The following is a 20818-nucleotide window of genomic DNA, read 5'->3' as shown; positions in this document are numbered from 1 at the left end:
TTTTTTTTTTGCGGTATGCGGGCCTCTCACTGCTGTGGCCTCTCCCGTTGCGGAGCACAGGCTCCAGACGGGCAGGCCCAGCGGCCATGGCTCATGGGCCCAGCCGCTCCGCGGCATATGGGATCCTCCCAGACCGGGGCACGAACCCGTATCCCCTGCATCGGCAGGCGGACTCTCAACCACTGCGCCACCAGGGAGGCCCCGTGTATAGTTTTTTTGAAGAGCAACCTGGAAGTCTTTAGGAATTTTCTCACAGGTTCACAAGAAAAGAGCAAATTGTGTTTATAACTGCAGAAAGTTGAAGCCAACAAAAATACCTGCTAAAAGAGTGGATAAATAAAATGTAGTTGATACAATGAATGTCTGTGTTCCAGTAGATTTGCACTGAATAAGGCTCAGAAGCATAATGTTGAATGAAGAATGTAAGAAATCAAATAAAACTTTTAGCAAAATACCATTTGTGTAAATTACAAAAATACACATGGAAAATGATACTTTGTATTTTTAGGATATAAACATATATATCTAAATAATCATATGTAAGGACAAACATGAAATACAGTAACACATAACTAATCTGGGAAAAGAAATGAAACAAGATCATGGGGGAAAATAGTGAAATAAAGTAAAAGATCTTTCACAGACCAATGACGATATGGTTCTATAAACTGTGGAATGTGATAAATTCTGTGCATTTAAATCTTTTTATTTTGTGACATGCTGTCACAAAATTATCTATCGTGTTTTATATTATATATATGTGTATATATATACACACACACACACATATATATATATATATATATATATATATATATACACATTCCTTTGAATGTGTATACTTACACAGAGAGACACATACACATACATATTATATGACTGGAAGTATTTACTCCAAATATTAATAGTGGTTTTGTCTGTTTATAAAAAATGATTTTAGGGGCTTCCCTGGTGGCGCAATTGTTGAGAGTCTGCCTGCCGATGCAGGGGACGCGAGTTCATGCCCCGGTCCGGGAAGATCCCACATGCCGCAGAGCGGCTGGGCCCGTGAGCCATGGCCGCTGAGCCTGCGTGTCTGGAGTCTGTGCTCCACAACCGGAGAGGCCACAACAGTGAGAGGCCAGTGTACCGCAAAAAAAAAAAAAAAAAAAAAAAAAAAGATTTTACTTTTCCTCTTCATACTTTTCCACATTTTCTAAATCTTTCTCAATAAATATTATATAATCAGAAAAAATCGATATTTTTTAAATTAAATGGACAAATTCCTAAAGGGGGAAGGCAATTTTAAACAATTTATTCTAAAAGGTTTTCGAAATGAAGTCAGAAACTTTTCAGTAGCAATACCCATTACAATATTCCTTGAATGGGAAAATCATTGAAAAATCAGGACCCTGTGCAATATCTCACTCTGAAGAGTTGCAGGGTTACTGCTGATTGAAGAGATCATTTGCATAGTCCAGAGTTTCTAGGGAATGTTTATTTTAACAGCACTCTAGGTGTTGTTAGATCTCTGGGACATGACCTTGTGTTAGTTAGCAATGGGGAAAAAAGACTTGTTTGGATTGTTTTATAAACCCTTTTCACTGTGAGTACCTATTGTTTCCTTAGCCATTGCAGATTAGTTCCCTGGATACCACAAACTCTGTTTAAGGTGAGTGACATAATGATCTCCTTTGTATTCTTAATATTTCAAAATCATATATCATGTTTCTAACAAACTTACCTTTTCATGCATGAAAAAACATAAGAGCTTACAGCCATTTGTCTTTCTTTTAATATAAGATATAACTATTTTGCTTAATCCTCAAAAGAACCAAAATATTTATATTTCTTAAAGAAGTGTCCTTCCAGAAAGCTGCCTTGGTGAAATCAAATTTTTCTGTGAGCTAAGCTACAGTTAAAAGTAAAACAGGGCCTCCCTGGTGGCGCAAGTGGTTGAGAGTCCGCCTGCCGATGCAGGGGATACGGGTTCGTGCCCCGGTCTGGGAGGATCCCATATGCCGCGGAGCGGCTGGGCCCGTGAGCCATGGCCGCTGAGCCTGCGCGTCCGGAGCCTGTGCTCCGCGACGGGGGAGGCCACAACAGTGAGAGGCCCGCATACTGCAAAAAAAAAAAAAAAAAAAAAAAAGTAAAACAAACATACCCTTTAGCCAAAGACTAGTCATGTGCCAGAGCTCCCTAGCCTGCCCTAGCAGTGGTAAATATAATTTCTTGAGCTTCCAGGGCATGTGTGGAAGGAAAAAATAAAAAATAAGAGATTCAAGACATTTACAAGAAGATGGAAAGGAAGAACCTGTAGTTGGGGGCAAACTAGAGCATCCTCTGAACCTGTCGGGTAAGATATGCTGAACTGCCTTAGGGACAAATCATTCATGTAAGTCAAGGAGGTGGGAAGGAGACAGGTCAGAATAAAATGGATTTCATCCAGTACTAGAATTCTCCAAATGCTCACAAAAGCCATCTTCAATGGTTCAATGGGATCACTAATTTTTAGAGTTCAAGAGGGGATGACAATTATGAGAAAACTGCAGAACTGCTGCTCTCCTACTATGTTACTGCAGTGGAAGATTTTTCATAACTATCTTCCTCTATTCACTGAACATTCTTTTTGTTCCATGTTTATAAGAAAATTGTATGGTAATGGGTATAATGCCTGCATGAAATTTTATATATCTCTAAAATGCCTAGAGATGTTGAAAATTAATAAATAAGGAAGCATTTGATATTAGATGCTGGGCTATGCTAATAAAAAAATGAGAGAAATAATTCTCTTTATTTGAATGAAAATTATCATTTTAACATAAAACAATTTGTCCTTATAACAATAAAATTTTATAAAAAGAGAAACTACCCATTAGCTCTTTTATTAGCATCTCCTCAAATAAGAAGCTTTGGCATTACCATCTTCATTTTAGCATTTTCCAAATTGTCTCAGAATACTATAGCCAAAGAATAGATCAGAACATTTTACATGAGTTCTGTTCTTGCAGTTTTTGGTTATAATTGGAATAAAATCCACCTATATTTTTCAAGCTTTTGGAAGTTAAAACAGAGAGCATCTGCTGAGAATTGAGAACTAGTAATCTCCTGTAATTCAACTTCTACCTATTGTTTACATGCTGGTTCCAAAAAATACTTTAAGAATTTGTTTTCTCTACAATTGAATTATTCTGGAAAATATCTATCTTTTCAAAATTTAATAAGAAAAACAAACAACATCAAAAACCCCTCTTTTAAGTTTCCTTGCTGAAGCAGTTCCTATATGAGAAGATCCTATTTGGGGGTGGGGGGATGGGGTGGTGGTCTGTCTAGTGATTAACAGGGAAACTTCACATTGTTTAGGAGCCTCAGCTCCCAAGGGCCCTGAAGACAGCTGAAAACCATTCAATCTCAACTTGGGTCTGATGTATAGGGTACAGGACTCATACTATGTATTTGGTCTGATCACAGCCTAATTTCTGGACACTCTTGTCCCAAAGTCTATGGTTCTGTGCTGCTGAAGAAAACCAAAAAAGGTGAGTTACATACCAACAAAATAAAATTGGCAGGCAAGTGCAGTGGTCTTTAAAGGAGCCTCTCTTTTTTATGATTGAAATAGCTTAGGGCCGTAGAAGCTTATCTATGAGTTGGATAAAAAAGCTTGGATAAAAATCATGGGGAGCATCTTCACTTTCTCTCTACCCTCCCCAGACAATGATAATGAATTCTATTTCTTTTTATCAAACTCAATGGATACTCAAATGTGTGTCAATTCCATTTTAAATTGAAGGGTATATTCATCCATATGTCAGGGGATTTAGTTGCTTTTATTCTAGCACTTTTCGCTGAGCTTGTAGGACAGTTTAAAAATGCTTACTGACTTACATACTAAGTGAAGTAAGTCAGAAAGAGAAAGACAAATACCCTATGATATCACCTATATGTGGAATCTAAAATACGATACAAATGAACTTATTTACAAAACAAAAACAGACTTACAGACATCAAAAACAAACTTATGGTTACCCAAGGGGAAAAAGGGTAGGTGAGGGATAAATTAGGAAATTGGGATTAGCAGATACAAACTACTATATATAAAGTAGATAAACAACAAAATCATACTGTATAGCCCAGGGAACTATACTCAATATCCTGTAATAAACCATAATGGAAAAGAATCTGAAAAAGAGTAAATATATATATATATATATATATATATATATATATATTCAGTTATGTATGTATAACTGAATCACTTTGCTGTATGCCAGAAACTAACACAACATTGTAATTCAACTATATTTCAATTAAAAATTTAAAAAAATTTTAAATGCTTACTGATTTATTATGAAGAAATGCTCTAACTTCTGAGCATATTGGAGAAAAAAAAGTTTTTTGGAGAAAGAATTCCTATATCTGATCTCAAACTCTTGGCTTGAATGAAGATTTATAAAATGAGGAGACTCAATTTTTTAACTGAAGTATCCTTCCATCCAAATAAAAAAAAACATAAAGTAACCACATTAAAATATAATTTTAACTCATCCTCTAAGACTTTTGAGGGAGCCATATTTCAGTAGGGTAATTTGGCAAAATCTATAAACATTTTAAAATTTATATCATTTGACTGAGCCATTCTACTGCTAGGAATATTTGCTGGTCCCATGGATATACTACAAAAGTATGCTAAAATATAATATAAAGATGTTTATTGCATTATGTATGTATACTAAATGTCTACAGTTAGAATAATGGTTAAATTCAGTATAATACATCTATACAGTATAAAACTATGCAGTCATTAAAAATAAGGAAGTAGATAATAGGACTTTCCTGGTGGCGCAGTGGTTGAGAATCTGCCTGCTAATGCAGGGGACACGGGTTCGAACCCTGGTCTGGGAGGATCCCACATGCCGTGGAGCAACTAGGCCCGTGAGCCACAACTACTGAGCCTGCGCGTCTGGAGCCTGTGCTCCACAACAAGAGAGGCTGCGATAGTGAGAGGTCCACGCGCCGTGATGAAGAGTGGCCCCCCCTTGCCACAACTAGAGAAAGCCCTCGCACAGAAACGAAGACCCAACACAGCAAAAATTAATTAATTAACTCCTACCCCCAACATCTAAAAAAAAAAAAAAGAATATGCCTGCCAATGCAGGGTACACAGGTTCAATCCCTGGTCCAGGAAGATTCCCACATGCCATGGAGCAACTAAGCACCTGCACCACAACTACTGAGCCTGTGCTCTAGAGCCTGTGAGCCACCACTACTGAGCCCATGTGCCACAACTACTGAGCCCACACACCGCAACTACTGAAGCCCGTGCACTCTAGGACCCACATGCAGCAACTACTGAAACCCACGTGCCTAGAGCCCGTGCTCCACAACAAGAGAAGCCACCACAATGAGAAGACCATGCACTGCAACAAAGAGTAACCCCTGTTCGCCGTAACTAGGGAAAGCCCAAGTGCAGCAACAAAGACCCAATGCAGCCAAATAAATAAATAAAAATTTTTTTAAAAAATGAATGCTAGGGGGCTTCCCTAGTGGTGCAGTGGTTGAGAGTCCGCCTGCTGATGCAGGAGACACGGGTTCATGCCCCGGTCCGGGAAGATCCCACATGCTGCAGAGCAGCTGGGCCTGTGAGCCATGGCCGCTGAGCCTGCACGTCCGGAGCCTGTGCTCCACAACAGGAGAGGCCACAGCAGTGAGAGGCCCGCGTACTGCAAAAAAAAAAAAAAAAAAAAAAGAATGCTAAGGGAAAAAAAATGAAGTAGATATACATCTATTAATATGGAAATATCTTTAAAGTATATTGTGAAGTGAAAAACAAAGTACAGAGTAATATACATCATACTTCTTTTTTGTGTATATATTTAAAGAACATGCATACATGTATATGTGTAAGGGGATGTGTGGAAGAATTTTCCCTCCACTTGCTACCTATAAAAAGAGAAAACTGATTATGTGTAGGAAGAGGTTCTGGCTATAGGTAGAAGAGACCTCAGGTGTTACATTTTTCTTTCTGTTCTTTTTAAAATTTTCAAATGCAGGCATATATTATATGTATTTTTTAAATGTCAGCAGAATTTTTCTGGTTGGTTATATAATAAATCATCTTAATTTTCTTCCTCATGCATTTCTATATATTTTAGAACACAATAAATTTTATCAAATAAATAAGAGGCAGAATAACTTAATACATTATGGTGTTCTAAAAATAAATTTGAATCTCAAGAGATCTAGTTTTTTATTTCAATCAACTATTACAACAAACTAGAAAGAAACTAGTTATGCTACAAACTATCACTCTTGCTGAAACAATGGGTGACAACTGAACAGACAAGTTCATTTCTAGTCTATGAAATATCCTTAATCTGGCAGAAATTTTGAGAATAATATTACAGAAGTGGCTGTAATTATGGACTTAAATTACATTATTCAGATTTCATCAAAACCCGTTTCTAAACTGTTTCCTAGACTCAATTCTATAACATATATTCATTACATGGTATGCTTGCTCTCATTCTTCTAAATGCTGAAATGAACAAAACAGACAAAAAAGATCAACTGTCCTGGTGTTCATATTCTAGTGAAGAAGGAGAAAGGAAAGAGGAGATATTTATTTAAATTACATAGTAATTTATATATTAGGAAGATATGAATAACAGAGAAAAATAAAGCAGTGAAGGAGGATAGGAAACACTGGTGGGAAATTTTAATTTCAAAAAAGATGGTCAGGGATCTGATTTTATTTGTAAGATGAAAAGTAACTAAAGCTGTATTTTAAATCATGTTAAACATGAATAGTCTTATTTAACATCAAAACATATTTTAAATTTTCATATGATTCTTGCTGTAATTTGAGGAGCCCATAATTTTGAAAAATTCATGACCGATAGCTACAATTAACTTTGAAACACTCAAGTGTTACTACTCTTTTGAAAAACTAATATTTATTGAGTGATGATTCTATATCAAGGATTGTTCTAAGCAGTTTACATGAATTTTCTTCTTACTGAATCCTAACAAAAGCCTTATGAAGAAGGTAAAATTATTATTCCTATTTTATGGATAATAAAACTGAGACACAGAGAAATTAGGTGAATGGCATTCTATTAATATTTCTTTAAATGGAAGTTACAATACTAATTACAGCAGCATTTTCTGTACATATTTAACCAGGTTGTGTGTTTTTTCGAGATGCAAAAATCAAAATGGCAATATTGGGAAGGCAGATAAAGGTTTTGCAGTTTCCATCCAATAACACACAGATCCTCAAGGCTCCACAGCACATGAGGAACCACTGGTCCAAGTTTTCTCTGGCATTCAGCCACATCTGAATAAACCCTCTTGTGTTCTGGGTAGTGGAGTTCCAAGCACCTAGATGCTCCAGGAACAATAGTTAGCGTTATTAGAAATTCAATGAAGGAATGCATCTCATCCAAGAATGAGGAGGGTGGGGCTGTTACTTGTCATGTAGTCTCAACCTTACTGTTCCTGCTTAAGCCTTCATCTCATCATCCATAAAATGAGGGAGTTTAATCTGAAGGTTTCAAAGATCCGTTCCAGCTCTAACTTCTATGACTCTAAAAGTAGACATAGTTGGACAGTGAACTCTCTTTAACAAGCTTCCAAGGTGCCAGAAAAGTAAATAGAGCTTCAAAAAGAAGGGTTCCAAAGTCCTTCTCCAGGCCCAGAAAAGTATGAAAAACTGAAAGGTAGTACTAGGTACTACTTGAGGGCACTGTCCACACACAATAAGCAGTTATTTTGAAAAGTATAAGATTATATAAAAATGTCCATTTAGGAATGAAATGAGATACAAATATACTACTACTTAGTTTGTCTTGTAGCCTATCACTGACAGTTCAGAGAAACTTACTAGTACTGGGGTTTGTAACTGTGGGAATGTCCACCCTAAAAATCTTTAGAAATAACATTTATACTCATAAGCATGTGAATTTACAGGTGTTACTTTGCCTTAAGGAAGGCAAGATGTTTTCTAAGATCATATTTGAGGTTGTAACTGAGAATGACCTGTAAAGTTTTACCTCACAGATGTTTGGTATGTTTAATATCATTTCTTTTCAGCGTCTGGAGGCTCTCCAGGCATGGCCAGACACTCCGTCTTATATTTAATCCTGCTGAGTGCTCTGATTGACAAGGGTCAAGCCTGTTTCTGTGATCATTACCCATGGACTCAGTGGTCCAGCTGCTCAAAAACCTGCAATTCTGGAACTCAGACCAGACAGAGGTGGGTGTGGACTTTGTAGCTTTTCTTTGTGCCCTGTGAAACCTCAAGGACAGAGTTAGCAAAATCAAAAGTGCCACACTAGGGCTTCCCGGGTGGCGCAGTGGTTGAGAGTCCGCTTGCGAATGCAGGGGACGCGGGTTCATGCCCAGGTCCAGGAAGATACCACATGCCGTGGAGCGGCTGGACCCATGAGCCATGGCCGCTGAGCCTGCGTGTCCAGAGCCTGTGCTCCACAACGGGAGAAGCCACAGCAGTGATAGGTCCGCGTACCGCAAAAAAAAAAAAAAAAAAAAGAAAAAGAAAAGTGCCACACTAAGCGATGGGAAAAACATATATCTAAAAGTATAGTTTTTGCAGAGTATAATCCGCAAATTTTTTTTTTTAATTTTGAAAAGAATTCATGAATTTGGATGGAATTTGAGGTCTTTCCCACATAAGGTTGAAATGGAGTCTACTTTTGTTCTCCATAAAAATTGAGGTGTTTCAAAGAAATTTAATAAAGAATCTGTGCAATATTTTCAGTTGACTAACTTGCTTAGAATCACTACTCAGGCTTTTTTTCAATCAGCACATAACTCTGCTTGCCTACAGTTAGAGAGTTAATTATGGAGAATTTTCTACTCATTCAACTGAGTCTAACAGGACCTCAATTGATCAGCACTGCTAGCTATTAGCTTGATTGTTGTCATTGACCAGAAGGCAAGAAACTGTGTTTACTTGATAACATTTAATAATTCAGCCTTTTCATCAATTCAGACTACTCATCTCCCACAGTTTCTTTAAATCTGTTAGATATTTCTGTTCCATGAAGATGCACACATGACTTGGAGGAGAAAGGCATATATTTAATGTGTTTTAACGTTATAGCACTTTTTTGAGATCTATTTTAGAAAACTATTTTTACATATGTAGTGTGAGTGTCATTAAATCACCAACTGACTGTCCCAATAAAACATCCACGAAGGATGTAAGAACAGATTTGTTTATAATACTCTGTACTCAAGAGTCCCTCCGTGGCTCTCTACTGCCTACCAATTAAAGTACCACAATATATTCCATCCCTCTCAATTATGCACTTCTCAGGTCCATCCCACAAATCCCTTCATGGACATGTCATACTCTCCACCTCTAATCTTTGCACATGATCTTCCTTCTGAATGCCCTTCCCTTTCTTGCCTGGGAAATTCACATGAATTTTTCAAAATGCATCTCTCATGTCACTTTCTCCTTTAATATTTGGGCCCATGGCACTCTGGCTCTATCTCAATCATTGTATTTATCACCCTGTGTTGTCATCTTTTAAGCAATTTGCAGAAACTTTCTTCTTCCTTTTCTTTCCCTTTCAGTCCCTTCCAGGAATTCAGTTAGGGCCAGCTTCATGGACGTGTGACCTATGCAGTCACACAGGACTGCACACTGAGAAGGGCTCTGTGCTTGGCTTAATGCTGTAGTCATTTTCTTGAAATTCTTAATAAGCTTTGAACGTGAGGCCCCCCCACCCGTTTCCATTTTGCACAGGGCCCAACAAATTATGGACCCTGTGCTGAGTTCCAGTAAGTGGTAAGAATTGCACGCATGCCACACTGCCTGATTTTCCACGAAAACCTTCTTTCCTTATATTCACTGTAATTGAGTCAATGATCTTGTTCTTATGGAGCTGGAGCCACAATGAATACACTCATTCTAAGCAGCTTTTTCCTCACTGTTACAGACAAATCGTTGTGAATCAGTACTATCTGGAAAACTTTTGCGACCAGCTTTGCACCAAGCAGGAGACCCGAGAATGTAACTGGCAAACTTGTCCTATCAATTGCCTCCTGGGAGATTATGGACCATGGTCAGACTGTGACCCTTGTGTTGAAAAACAGGTAGGTGATATGTGGGTATATTCAGGAAATCGGAATCACAGTAAAATTTTCGAATTCCCTGACAGACTCAACAGTCATAGAAATACTGAATTTCTTCAATATTTGAAAATAAACTCTCCCAGCTTCCACTGAAGGAAAATTCCATTTAGCAACATGTTGGGGGGGAGAGAGGATTCATTTTGCATGGCTTATTGTCATGTGAACACCAAAAACAATGTTCTTCCCCTCAGAATTGGTATTGCACCCGCCCAGCTCTGAATTCCACTGCCTGTGCCCTCTGAGAGCTCACAAAGCAAAAACAAGTGCTAAAAAATGGGGATTTCAGTCCAAGGTTTAAAATCAGACAGAAATGGGGGGCATTAATTAAAATGACTCCTTGCCTTTCCTCTAATTTCCCTCTCCCCATGGGAAAGTACCTCTATTTGTTTATTGTTCCCAGCTGCAATATTTACCCATCTCAAGCTCATTCCTGTAAGGACACTGGCCCATGTGAACCCCAGTCAGGTCAGGGGCTAAGCATTCAGACATTAGGGAAGTAGAAAGAACTCATTATTGGAGCACCCACTCTCTGAGAGACATTGTTCTAGGCCCTTTACGTACATCACCTTCTTCAAACTTCACATCACATTGTTTTTCTACCCATTTTATAGATGAGGAAGTGACAGCTCATTAGGGGTTAAGTAATTTGCCCAAGAATACACCACTAATAAATAGAAGACTACATTTTGAACTTGGATTTTTCTGACTTCAAAGTCAGTACTTTTTAATCCTGTCCTATTTCTTTCCTTCTCTGACTCTTTGTTTTACTACTGCCTGTTTAAAATCTTTTAAAGTGTGGAGAATGTGTCAGCCCTGGTTTCCATGGTGACTTCCTCATGCAAAAGAGCCCCCAAATCCTTTCACATTTATCACGTCACACTATCTTTGAGGAATAAAAGAGCTACTGTTATTACCTGGAAGATTTATTGCACTCAGGACACGCTCAGTAAATATGTGTGCATTTGATTTCTATTCAATTTAGAATCATATGATTTCAGAGTTAGAAATCTTAAGAAATCTTTTGTCCCAGTTCCTCATTTTACAGGTTGGAAACGTGAGACCCAAAAAGTATTGACTTCCCTAAGGACACACAATAATAGAACTGGAAAAAGTCATTATTTAATTCAGCAAACGCCACTATAGGAAAAATCACTACTGTGATTGAGAAGCCCAGTTTTCTTAGATAGTTTTTGGCTTTGACCCAGCCTCTGTTACTCACCTTTCTCTCCTTTTCTTTCAGTTTAAAGTTAGGTCCATCTTGCGCCCCAGTCAGTTTGGAGGACAACCATGTACTGAGCCCCTCATGACCTTTCAACCATGCATCCCATCTAAGCTCTGCAAAATTGAAGAGGTTGACTGCAAGAATAAGTTCCGCTGTGACAGTGGTAATGTATTTTTGGAAAATGTTCAGTCTCCATTAAAAATGACTAAATAAATTTATTCCAATTGACTCCCAGTGAAAGTCATGATAGAGAAGTTCCACCATATTTTAAGCCTGTGGGGACAGGGGTGTTATGCTACCAATTACATGCTATTCATGTGTAAAATTATAGCTTTCAAGCTATAATCATCTTGACCACTTACTTGATTCATTTGCTCATCAAGTACCACTCCAAGATTCCTACACTGTGATACAGCAGTAGGAAGAGAATGAGGAGGAGGAAACGGAGGAAGAGGCAGAGACTTAAAAATCGGCTATTAAGAAGCACAAATCTAAAATCAGAATAAGCAATTGAAAAGGAGTGACAGATTTTTTAAATTTTAATATAGTTTATTAAGATAAGAATATTAAAGCTAAGATAGTATGTCAAGGGGATGACTAGAGATGTTGTGACAAATTTTCTGCTGTGGTCCACTGAATGACTCCAAAGGTAATTGGCAGAAGAGGAGGTTGAAAATGATTTAAATGGCGGCAATGTTCCCTTCAAGTCCAATTCTCACTCAGATTTGTAAATTTTGCTATTTAAGTATCATTAGATTATAATCAAATTTTGAATATACCACTTAATCTATGTATTCTCTTGCTAATTAATGGCTCTCCAAATCTCAACACTTTGAACGGTCTAGATGAGATTTCTACACACTTTTTCAGGAAAAGTCCAGATGGTAAATATTTTAGACTTTGCTGGCCATACGGTTTATGTAGCAGCTATTCAACTCTGGCATCTTAGCATCAAAGCTGCCATAGACAGTCGATAAACAATTGAGCATGGCTGTGTTCCAATAGAATTTTATTTACAAGAGCAAGTGGCAGGTCAGTTTTCATCCATGGGCCATAGTTCACTGATTTCTTATATAAATAGTCAATTTAAAGTTAAAATTAGAGTTCAGATGAATAAAATCCCATCATTTCTGTGTACTCTGAGATACAATGAAAAGTATTTAGAACTAAATAGCAGATTTCAAATTCCTATAGAAAATTGACCCCAGACTTGGGTCTAATGTTTCTCTCTTCTTACTCCTTGCTTGCTGCCTTCAGCTTTGCCAGTCTTTTCTGAATGTCAGGCAGTAATGCTGGTGTCAGGGTTTTCCCTCTGTGCCTCATCCCCCAAACCTGAGATGTGAGGGTGGGACATGGGTAGGGAGATAGACATTATGCCTACAAAAATAAGGTCATGTCACATATTGACAAAAGAGGAAATATAAGAAAAATCTTGATGGCAATGGCTCAGGGGAATGCAGACGTTAGCATTATAACCAGAATATTAAGATAAAAATTTAGAACTGAAGCACAACTATTTGAACCTTGAAGGGTAGTTTTTAGAACAGATTACCAGGAAGAACTCTTTTATTCAATAGATGATAAATCTATGAGATTTATTACAAAAGAGCTTTGTTTAGGCCAAAAATATCCACAAGTTTGAGAAGGCTTTAGATACATCCATGAGCTAACAATTCATAATGAGGGATTTCAGGAAAGTTAGTGGTATAGGCACAGCTGATCTCTAGTTCATCAGCAATATGTCCATAACTAGTGATAGAAACTGAACTGTTGAAATACATCTGTAATGGTTGGTAAGCAGCTGCTACCCTGAGGTCTCTTAGTGACCTCTGCCCTACTGTCCAGATCCCTTCACCAAGAATCCCTAGATCTTCTTAGGATCCAACTACTAACTAGCTAATCCCTGGCACAAATATGGTTGGAATCCATTCTGACTGAGTGGTGCCATGGCCTATTGGTTGTTAAATATTCCACCGAAGATGATACACCACTGTGCTCTCCTAGAAACATCCACTAGTGCCACTCTGAAAGGGAATAAAATGTTGAATGGACCATTATTTGTCTGACTCAGGATACTCAGAATGATGTTTGGCTCAATTAACAACAACATCAAAAAATGTCTATTTTTCCTTTCCTCTCTCATGATTGCATCTTCAGAGTCCCCCGAGACTAAATATATTACTTTAATGTATACATGGATCTTTGAGAAGTACCCATGAGGATAATCCCCATACACTATGCCAACTCCTCTCTCAAAGTTGTAACTTTAAGCATAAAGATGAGAATTTGCAACTAGTTATAAAAATAATATACCATTGTAGTAACACAAATCAGTTCAAGTAAATAGGAAAATCATGTACAATTCAAATGACTACATAGTTCCAGGTGTAAATATATATATGCATGTGCTGGCTAAAGCATGCTGACTTCTACAAATCCTGTACTATCCGAATTTCCCTTCATTTTTCCCATTCCTTCTTTGGTATAGGATATATTTATGGCTTACAATCTCTCTCCCCTTGTGCTTCCTATTCCATTGTGTTTCCAAGGCCTGGAATCATTCTCAGCTGTGTCCCATCACAGACCTATATCACTCCTGCCACCCATTCCTAAACATCACTGAAGAGAATTCCTCTTGCTTTCATCCCTACCCTTGCTAATAAATCCTCTCTAATATCCCTGGAAGTACCAAATGAATAGAATTCCTAACATATCTGGTACCCTGCTCACAAACTTAGGTTAATGAGAACCGTACCTTACATGTGTACTCCTATCTCCACCTGGTAAAATAGGATATTTTTTAATGTAACTGTATCAAAAATTAGCTTTTGTTCAAATTTGTGAGTGCTAGGTTCAAAACTTTTAAAAACTGTCATATGTGTCCTTTCTTTTTCTTTAGGAAAAGCATCTCTATTGCATACTAAATTACCCATTCTGCTCTGCCCTAAGAAAAGCAAACAGAAAAACTAGAGATGTGCTGGTTTAAAAACAGAGCGTCTTTCAGGTTATGTCTTGGGAATGACAGGAATTCAATTCCCTCTGTATTTTCAGTCTTGTATGTTTATGATGCTCAGAACTATAATAATGGTCTCGATACATGATTTTGAATAATCAAAGGAGGACTTAATTACTTTCATTACATTCTACCTTCTTACTGAATGTTATTAACCAAAAAACTAAGTACTTTCTGGGGAACTCTCTATTAGTACAAAACTTTAATTCACCAGAATATCCAATTTCCCCAAGCATTTCAGTTAGTCCAAATAGTCATGCATAGCTGTAGTGAGATGTTGATCACAATTTAAAATAGGTAACCAGATAAGTCTGAGTAAAACATTTAATCATTGTCAGTGAGACCTGTACATAATGGTACAGATGCCAGCATCCCTGACTATAGGCAAGAGGCTGAGGGGCAGGAGACGGGCTGTCATTGTACATAAAGCATTTCAATTTCAGTAATATATAGGCACATGCTGATTCCTAGGATCCTTATGAAATTCATCAAGTTTATAAAAGAAGGGGATTGTCTGGGTACATGGAGTTGGTACTATTTTCTAAATTCACTCAAACTGTTACCTAATACTGTAGTACCTAGGCATTTAATTTGTCCAAAAGAAATAATTAGATATAGTAAATTATATGCAGTGAAACAATTATTAAGAGTAATCATAAACAGTGACTATCTACATTAAAATATGTAATAATTATGTATAGTAAAATACACTGATAGTAAGTGTGCAATTTGATTATGACAAATATATACACCCACGTAAACAACCCCCAATCAAGGTACAGAAAATCTCCATAAACCCAAAAAGTTCCTTCTTTCCTCTTTCCAGTTAATCCCTCTCCTTTTTGTTGAACATCAGATAAAGGATTCAAACATCAGATAAAGGATTCAAACGGCACTCTTCTGTGTCGGGCTTATTTCACCCAACATAAAATTTCAGGCATTCAGCCACGTTGTTATGTGTACCAGTAGACGTGTGTGTGTGAAATTATAGTTTTTTTGAAAAAAACAATGACCTTGAGTCTGTTAACCTGAATCAAAAAAAAAAAAAAAGATTCTGAGCCTATTGTTAATTTTCTCCTACAGAAGATGATTTCTACAGCAAGCTCACTGTAATGGTAATGGGATTCTAGAATTATTTCCCTTATTTAAGACAATGAGCTCAACAGTGACTAAATAATTATATACTGACTTTTGTAATCCTAAAAAATAAGGGAAAACATCAGTTTGTCATTCCATTTCCATATTTCCTAAATTTTTATCAAAAATAATGAAAACTTGCCCTCAACCTTCCCTTGAAATTTAAAGTGTTCATGTTTCAAATCAGCAACTACTCTCTTAAATGACCATTTGTTGTCAATGTTGCTGTTTCTTGACTAGGTCGCTGCATTGCCAGCAAGTTGGAATGCAATGGAGAAAATGATTGTGGAGACAATTCAGATGAAAGGAATTGTGGGAGAAAAAAATCAGTATGCTCACGGCAGTATATTCCCATCCCTAGTGTACAGCTGATGGGCACTGGGTATGTATCACCTTTTTATCATTTGGGAAGTAGGACCATCTCAGAACTAATGAGTTGGAAGCAACAATGAAGCAATGAGACCCACCATTGTCTACATTCCTCATGAGTGTCTTACTCCTCTCACCAGCCCTGTCCCGGACACTAGGTTACCATGTTCAAGCAGCACGTGGCCATAATCCTCATTCCTCAGGAATAAAAGAATTTAGCATTTTCATATTTAGTTCGTAGAAGATAATGCTGTGAGTACTTCATAAACATAGTTTGTTTTAATTCTTATATAGCCTTCTGACAGCTCTGGAGGGGATCAGGGGAAACTGGTGGGAGGCCAGCCAAGCTGGGAGGTACCAGGGTGGATTCCCGGGACTATATCTTAAAAGGGTGAGGACCCACTCAGAAATGTGTAGTCTCCACATCTGTATGTTGGAAGACTACAAACTGATTTGAGGTTAGGTCCTAAAATTTCCTAATTAGAGCTGATTTCAATGAGAGTGATTCAACAGCATCTTCTTATCAATGTGCAGAAATCGTTTCCTTCTTCTCCATTCCCTGGAAGAAAACCTCAGCCAAAAACTCCTACTGACAATGGAGAAAAAGGGTATCAAAAAGTATGCTTGTGAGTGTATTGAAAGTGAAAACACTAAAGAAGCAAAACCATTCTTCAAGTATGAGAGGCAAGCCCTGAGCCAATAGTGGAGACAGAGCCAGAAGGAAAGGAGTCAGGCAAACACAGAAAAAATATGGTGATAAAAAAACAATGATATGAAAAAGTAGGGGAGTAAGAGGAGATGTGAACATGCCGAGGGTGTCCAAAACTTCCTCCTTCATGGACTATGTGATGTATGGATAGGTCAGTACAGTTTAAAGGCAGAAGGTCAGACCTGCATTACCATCTGGTTCTACTTGCCCAACTTACAAACCAGGAAAAGGAGCCTCAGAGAGATTAAATAACCTGCCCAAGTTTAACAACTAGTAAATGGAGGAACAGGATTCAAACCCAGACTCCAAGACCTGGGTTATTTCTACCATTTCATTCTGATTTGGGACAATATCCACCTTAGAGATGGGAACATAATGGAAGAAACCTCGGTGGGCCATGAAACCCTCCTCCTGATCTTTAAATAGTGCTCAGAAATTCTAATGTTCCTCTTTTAGGTCATGAGGACTTTGGAGGTTTGGCAAGAGATTCTAAATTCATTAGACTGAGACAGTGTCTGAGAAAACTTGAGGAAATGCAAGAAAAATTGAAAACGAGCTAAGCCTTAGTTGGAAGCATAAGAAAAACCAGTAATCTCTTGTACTCTCCTTTTATCATGGTAAAGAATTCTTCTTTCAATTTTTGCCCAGAAAGCAAATAGTTTTCTATAAACTTTTATTGCTTTGTAGTGGGTTTTTTTTTTTTTTCATCTTTACTTGTATGGCCAGACTTGAATAAAATGAAACCTTGAGGCACCAAAAACAAACAACAGAAATTGCAAATACAACCTCATTTGATTAGAATAAAAACTAGAAGCTATTGAAACAAACTCAAGGACAGCAGTACAATGGAACAGCCATTAGTCTGGAAATAAGGGGAACCATGTTCTAGTCCTACTTGTGCATTAATTCATTAGATTGTGACCAAGTAATTGAACATCTCTGGGCTGTAGTTTCCTCATCTGTATGTTGGATGACTACAAACTGATTTGAGGTTCTGTCCTAAGAACTCCTAATTAGAGCTGATTTCATCGAGATTGTTTCAACAGCATCTTATCAGGGTACAGAAATGGTTTCTTTTTTTCCTTTCTTTGGAAGAAAAACTCAGCCAGAAACTCCCACTAATAATCACATTTTCTAATGTTCTGATTGATTAGGGGTGACATTAAAAACTCACCTCTTGTTCAGTTGGTCTAGACTTTCAAGTTACAGCTGGGGAGGACCACATGCTCTGTGTACTTTGGCAGAAGGACCATGTGGACCCCTGCCAACCAGAGCTGTTGTCCCAAGAATTCTCAGAAATGAGCAAAACCTACTGGCTCAGGGACAGCCAGTCCTCTCCTTGCCTCCCCAGGGATTGAGAGTTTTGAGAGCTGCTTACTGGAATCTCTCTAACCTTCTGGCCTTAGAATTTCTGCCTCCCTCCAACACATTTCTACCCAAAAAAGGAAGTTTCCGGGGTGGCTGTCCCTCTTTTTAAATGGCATCTCTCCAAGAAAGAATTTAATAAGACATACCAACATTGCTACTTTGTCAACATCAGTCACAAGGTCTGAAATCTGAAGCAAGAATCAGGTGATAGTAGTATGTTGTTTGTTTTTTCTCAGGCTCAGCCAAAGTACAAACGCGTATACATACACACATACACACACACACACACACACACACACACACACTCACACATATAATACATGAACACACATGCATATTTATGTATCTGTATATATGAAAATTTTAATTAAATTCAAAAAGTTACAAAATATAACATTAAAGCCAAATTAGATAAAACACTTTAGAAACCTAAAATATTAAAAGCCACGATGTATTTGAAACACCAAAATATTTAAAGTCAACTTAAATGCCACAGAGGGGAGGAGAAAGAATAGAGCTCAAAATTGCTGCATAGTTGGCTTCACTTCTAAAAGTTTCCTCAGACGTGCCCTGACAGAGTCACCTCCACAAAAATCCTACCTTCAGGCTCTCTGCCAGCAGCTGCTACCTTCATAGATAACTCATGACCTGGGAACCATTTTTCTCAAGCCCTTTCTTTTTTGTGACAAATTTATAGTACATGGTATAAGTCAGTTAAAGGTAAACAATTCTTTTTTCCTCATTGATCCCTCTTAACTCAGAAAATGAAAGTCTTAAATACGTGTGTTTGTCATGCAAATTTAAGTACTTTGGAAAGTTCTTTCCAGACCAGCTCCTCTTATTTCCTCTCTCAAATACCCATTGATACAAATTCAATAAGGGTGAGAATTTGACTAAGAGATACAAGTTACAGAACCCACAGGAATCACTCTTTTTTAAAAAAAAAAAGAACTTTACTGAGATCTGATTCACATATGGGTCCTCCTGCTGTGTACCTCATTTATTCTCACACTACTGCCACACTCACAACACTTCTGATGCCAGACATGGGGTAGGTTTCCCCCCACCAAGCAATTCTCTGTGTCACCAGCCAGGAGCCCTACAGTTTAACTGAATTTTGACCCAATCTACTTGGAGATAGTGTCAGATCCCATAGGTTAAGGGCTCAGTCCTGGAAAACTGCCCCTGTCCCCTGCAATGTCAGATGCCAATTGCAAGTTCAGGTTCTCACCTGTGCCTCTGACACATCGAAGATTTCCAAGAACTCATCCTTGGGTTTGATTAATTTGCAAGAGCTGCTCACAGAAATCAGTAAAATAACTTACTTATATTTACCAGTTTACTATAAAAGGATATGATAAAGGATACAGATGAACATCCTACTGGGAGAGATTGTTAGGGCAAGGATGTGGGAAGGGGAATGAGCTTCCATGCCCTGGTTAGGTACCACTCCCCCACACCTCCATATGCTCACTAACCCAGAAGCTCTCTGAGCCCCATACTTTGGGGATTTTTATGGCGGCTTCATTACATACGTGTGATAGATCATTACTCCCATTTCTAGCCTCTTTCTCCTCTCTGGAGAATGGAGGGTAGGGCAAAAAATTCCAAGCCTTGAATCATGGCATGATTTTTCTTGTGACCAGCCCCCATCCAGGAGCCCACCAAGAGTCACCTCATTGGAACAAAAGACACTGCTCTCACACAAGAAATTCCAAGGGATTTAGGAGCTCTGTGTCAAAAACTGGGGTCAAAGAACAAATACTAGAAGAAAAGTTGCTGTTAGCGTTCTCATCATTCAGGAAATTACAAGGGTTTTGAGAGCTCTGGTCCAGGAAATGGGGGACAGACACCAGTATATATATTTTCTATTATCTCATCTTATGTAATCCAGCATTATCAAATTTTTGACACAAAACTTTTTTTTTCACAGAATACATATTAATATCTATAAGAACTTGGAAAACAATTAACATTCTGAAAAAGTTTTCATCTACCACAAAACAATTTCTTAAATACTTGATTTGTACTAAGCTAATTAATCTCTCTATGCTTCAATTTCCTCATTTGTAAAATGGGTATAATAATTATATCTATATCACATGGTTATCATAAATATTAAGTAAATATAATATTAATATTAAATACAGATCAAACAGTACTAGACTTATAGTAAATATTATGTAAGTATTTGTTAAATTTTAAATATCATTATAGTTATTAATAAAAACAATAATATGATTACAATTCTATTAAAATATTGCTATTACTATTTCATTATTAGCTCTCTATAAGAATTCTTTTACTGTATCATACTGAAGGAAGTGAACCCAGATTGGCATTAATTATGTAATAATTTATTTCATAATCTACTTCCAAAGTTTGTACTGGTTCTCTAACTCATGAAATAATTATAAACTCAAATTTTATGTCATGATGAAAGCCTAGAACAATTAAATAAGTGGAATAGGGAGAACCTAACAGAGCCAGAGAGGCTGAGTTTGGCTTCCAGCCCTTTTTGGATACCTCACCATAAACTACAAAAAATGGGCTTTCCTTCAAGCCATTTGTCATGAGTCAAAAACGTCTAAGAGAAGAATTTCTTTCACATACAGTAAATTTTAAAGACTGCTCTACATCTATTGAATTCTTTAAAATTACTTTGTTTATAGGTTTCATTTTCTGGCAGGAGAGCCCAGAGGAGAAGTCCTCGATAACTCTTTCACTGGAGGAATATGTAAAACTGTCAAAAGCAGTAGAGCAAGTAATCCATACCGTTTCCCGGCCAATCTGGAAAATGTCAACTTCGAGGTATGACAGCTTATCATGGGGCATTCCAAAGGCCAATGGTGATTATAAG

At 37.6% G+C, this 20818-nt stretch overlaps 1 protein-coding gene across 1 annotated transcript in view; it reads left to right on the top strand.

Annotated features, from left to right (window-relative positions):
- The first annotated feature begins 8090 nt into the window (after positions 1-8090).
- Positions 8091-20818, top strand: part of C6 (complement C6) — a 78918-nt gene continuing 66190 nt past the window's right edge. Inside the window, exons 1-5 of the mRNA XM_060091657.1 lie at positions 8091-8233; positions 9945-10101; positions 11381-11525; positions 15753-15894; positions 20631-20769. Coding sequence (XP_059947640.1) covers positions 8091-8233; positions 9945-10101; positions 11381-11525; positions 15753-15894; positions 20631-20769 — 726 coding nt within the window. The remainder of the gene's footprint in view (positions 8234-9944; positions 10102-11380; positions 11526-15752; positions 15895-20630; positions 20770-20818) is intronic.

Source organism: Mesoplodon densirostris, chromosome 3, assembly GCF_025265405.1.
Source record: "Mesoplodon densirostris isolate mMesDen1 chromosome 3, mMesDen1 primary haplotype, whole genome shotgun sequence".
Taxonomy (NCBI): domain Eukaryota; kingdom Metazoa; phylum Chordata; class Mammalia; order Artiodactyla; family Ziphiidae; genus Mesoplodon; species Mesoplodon densirostris.
The sequence above is the reverse complement of the archived record's forward strand: the minus strand, read 5'-3'. Positions and strand labels throughout refer to the sequence as shown.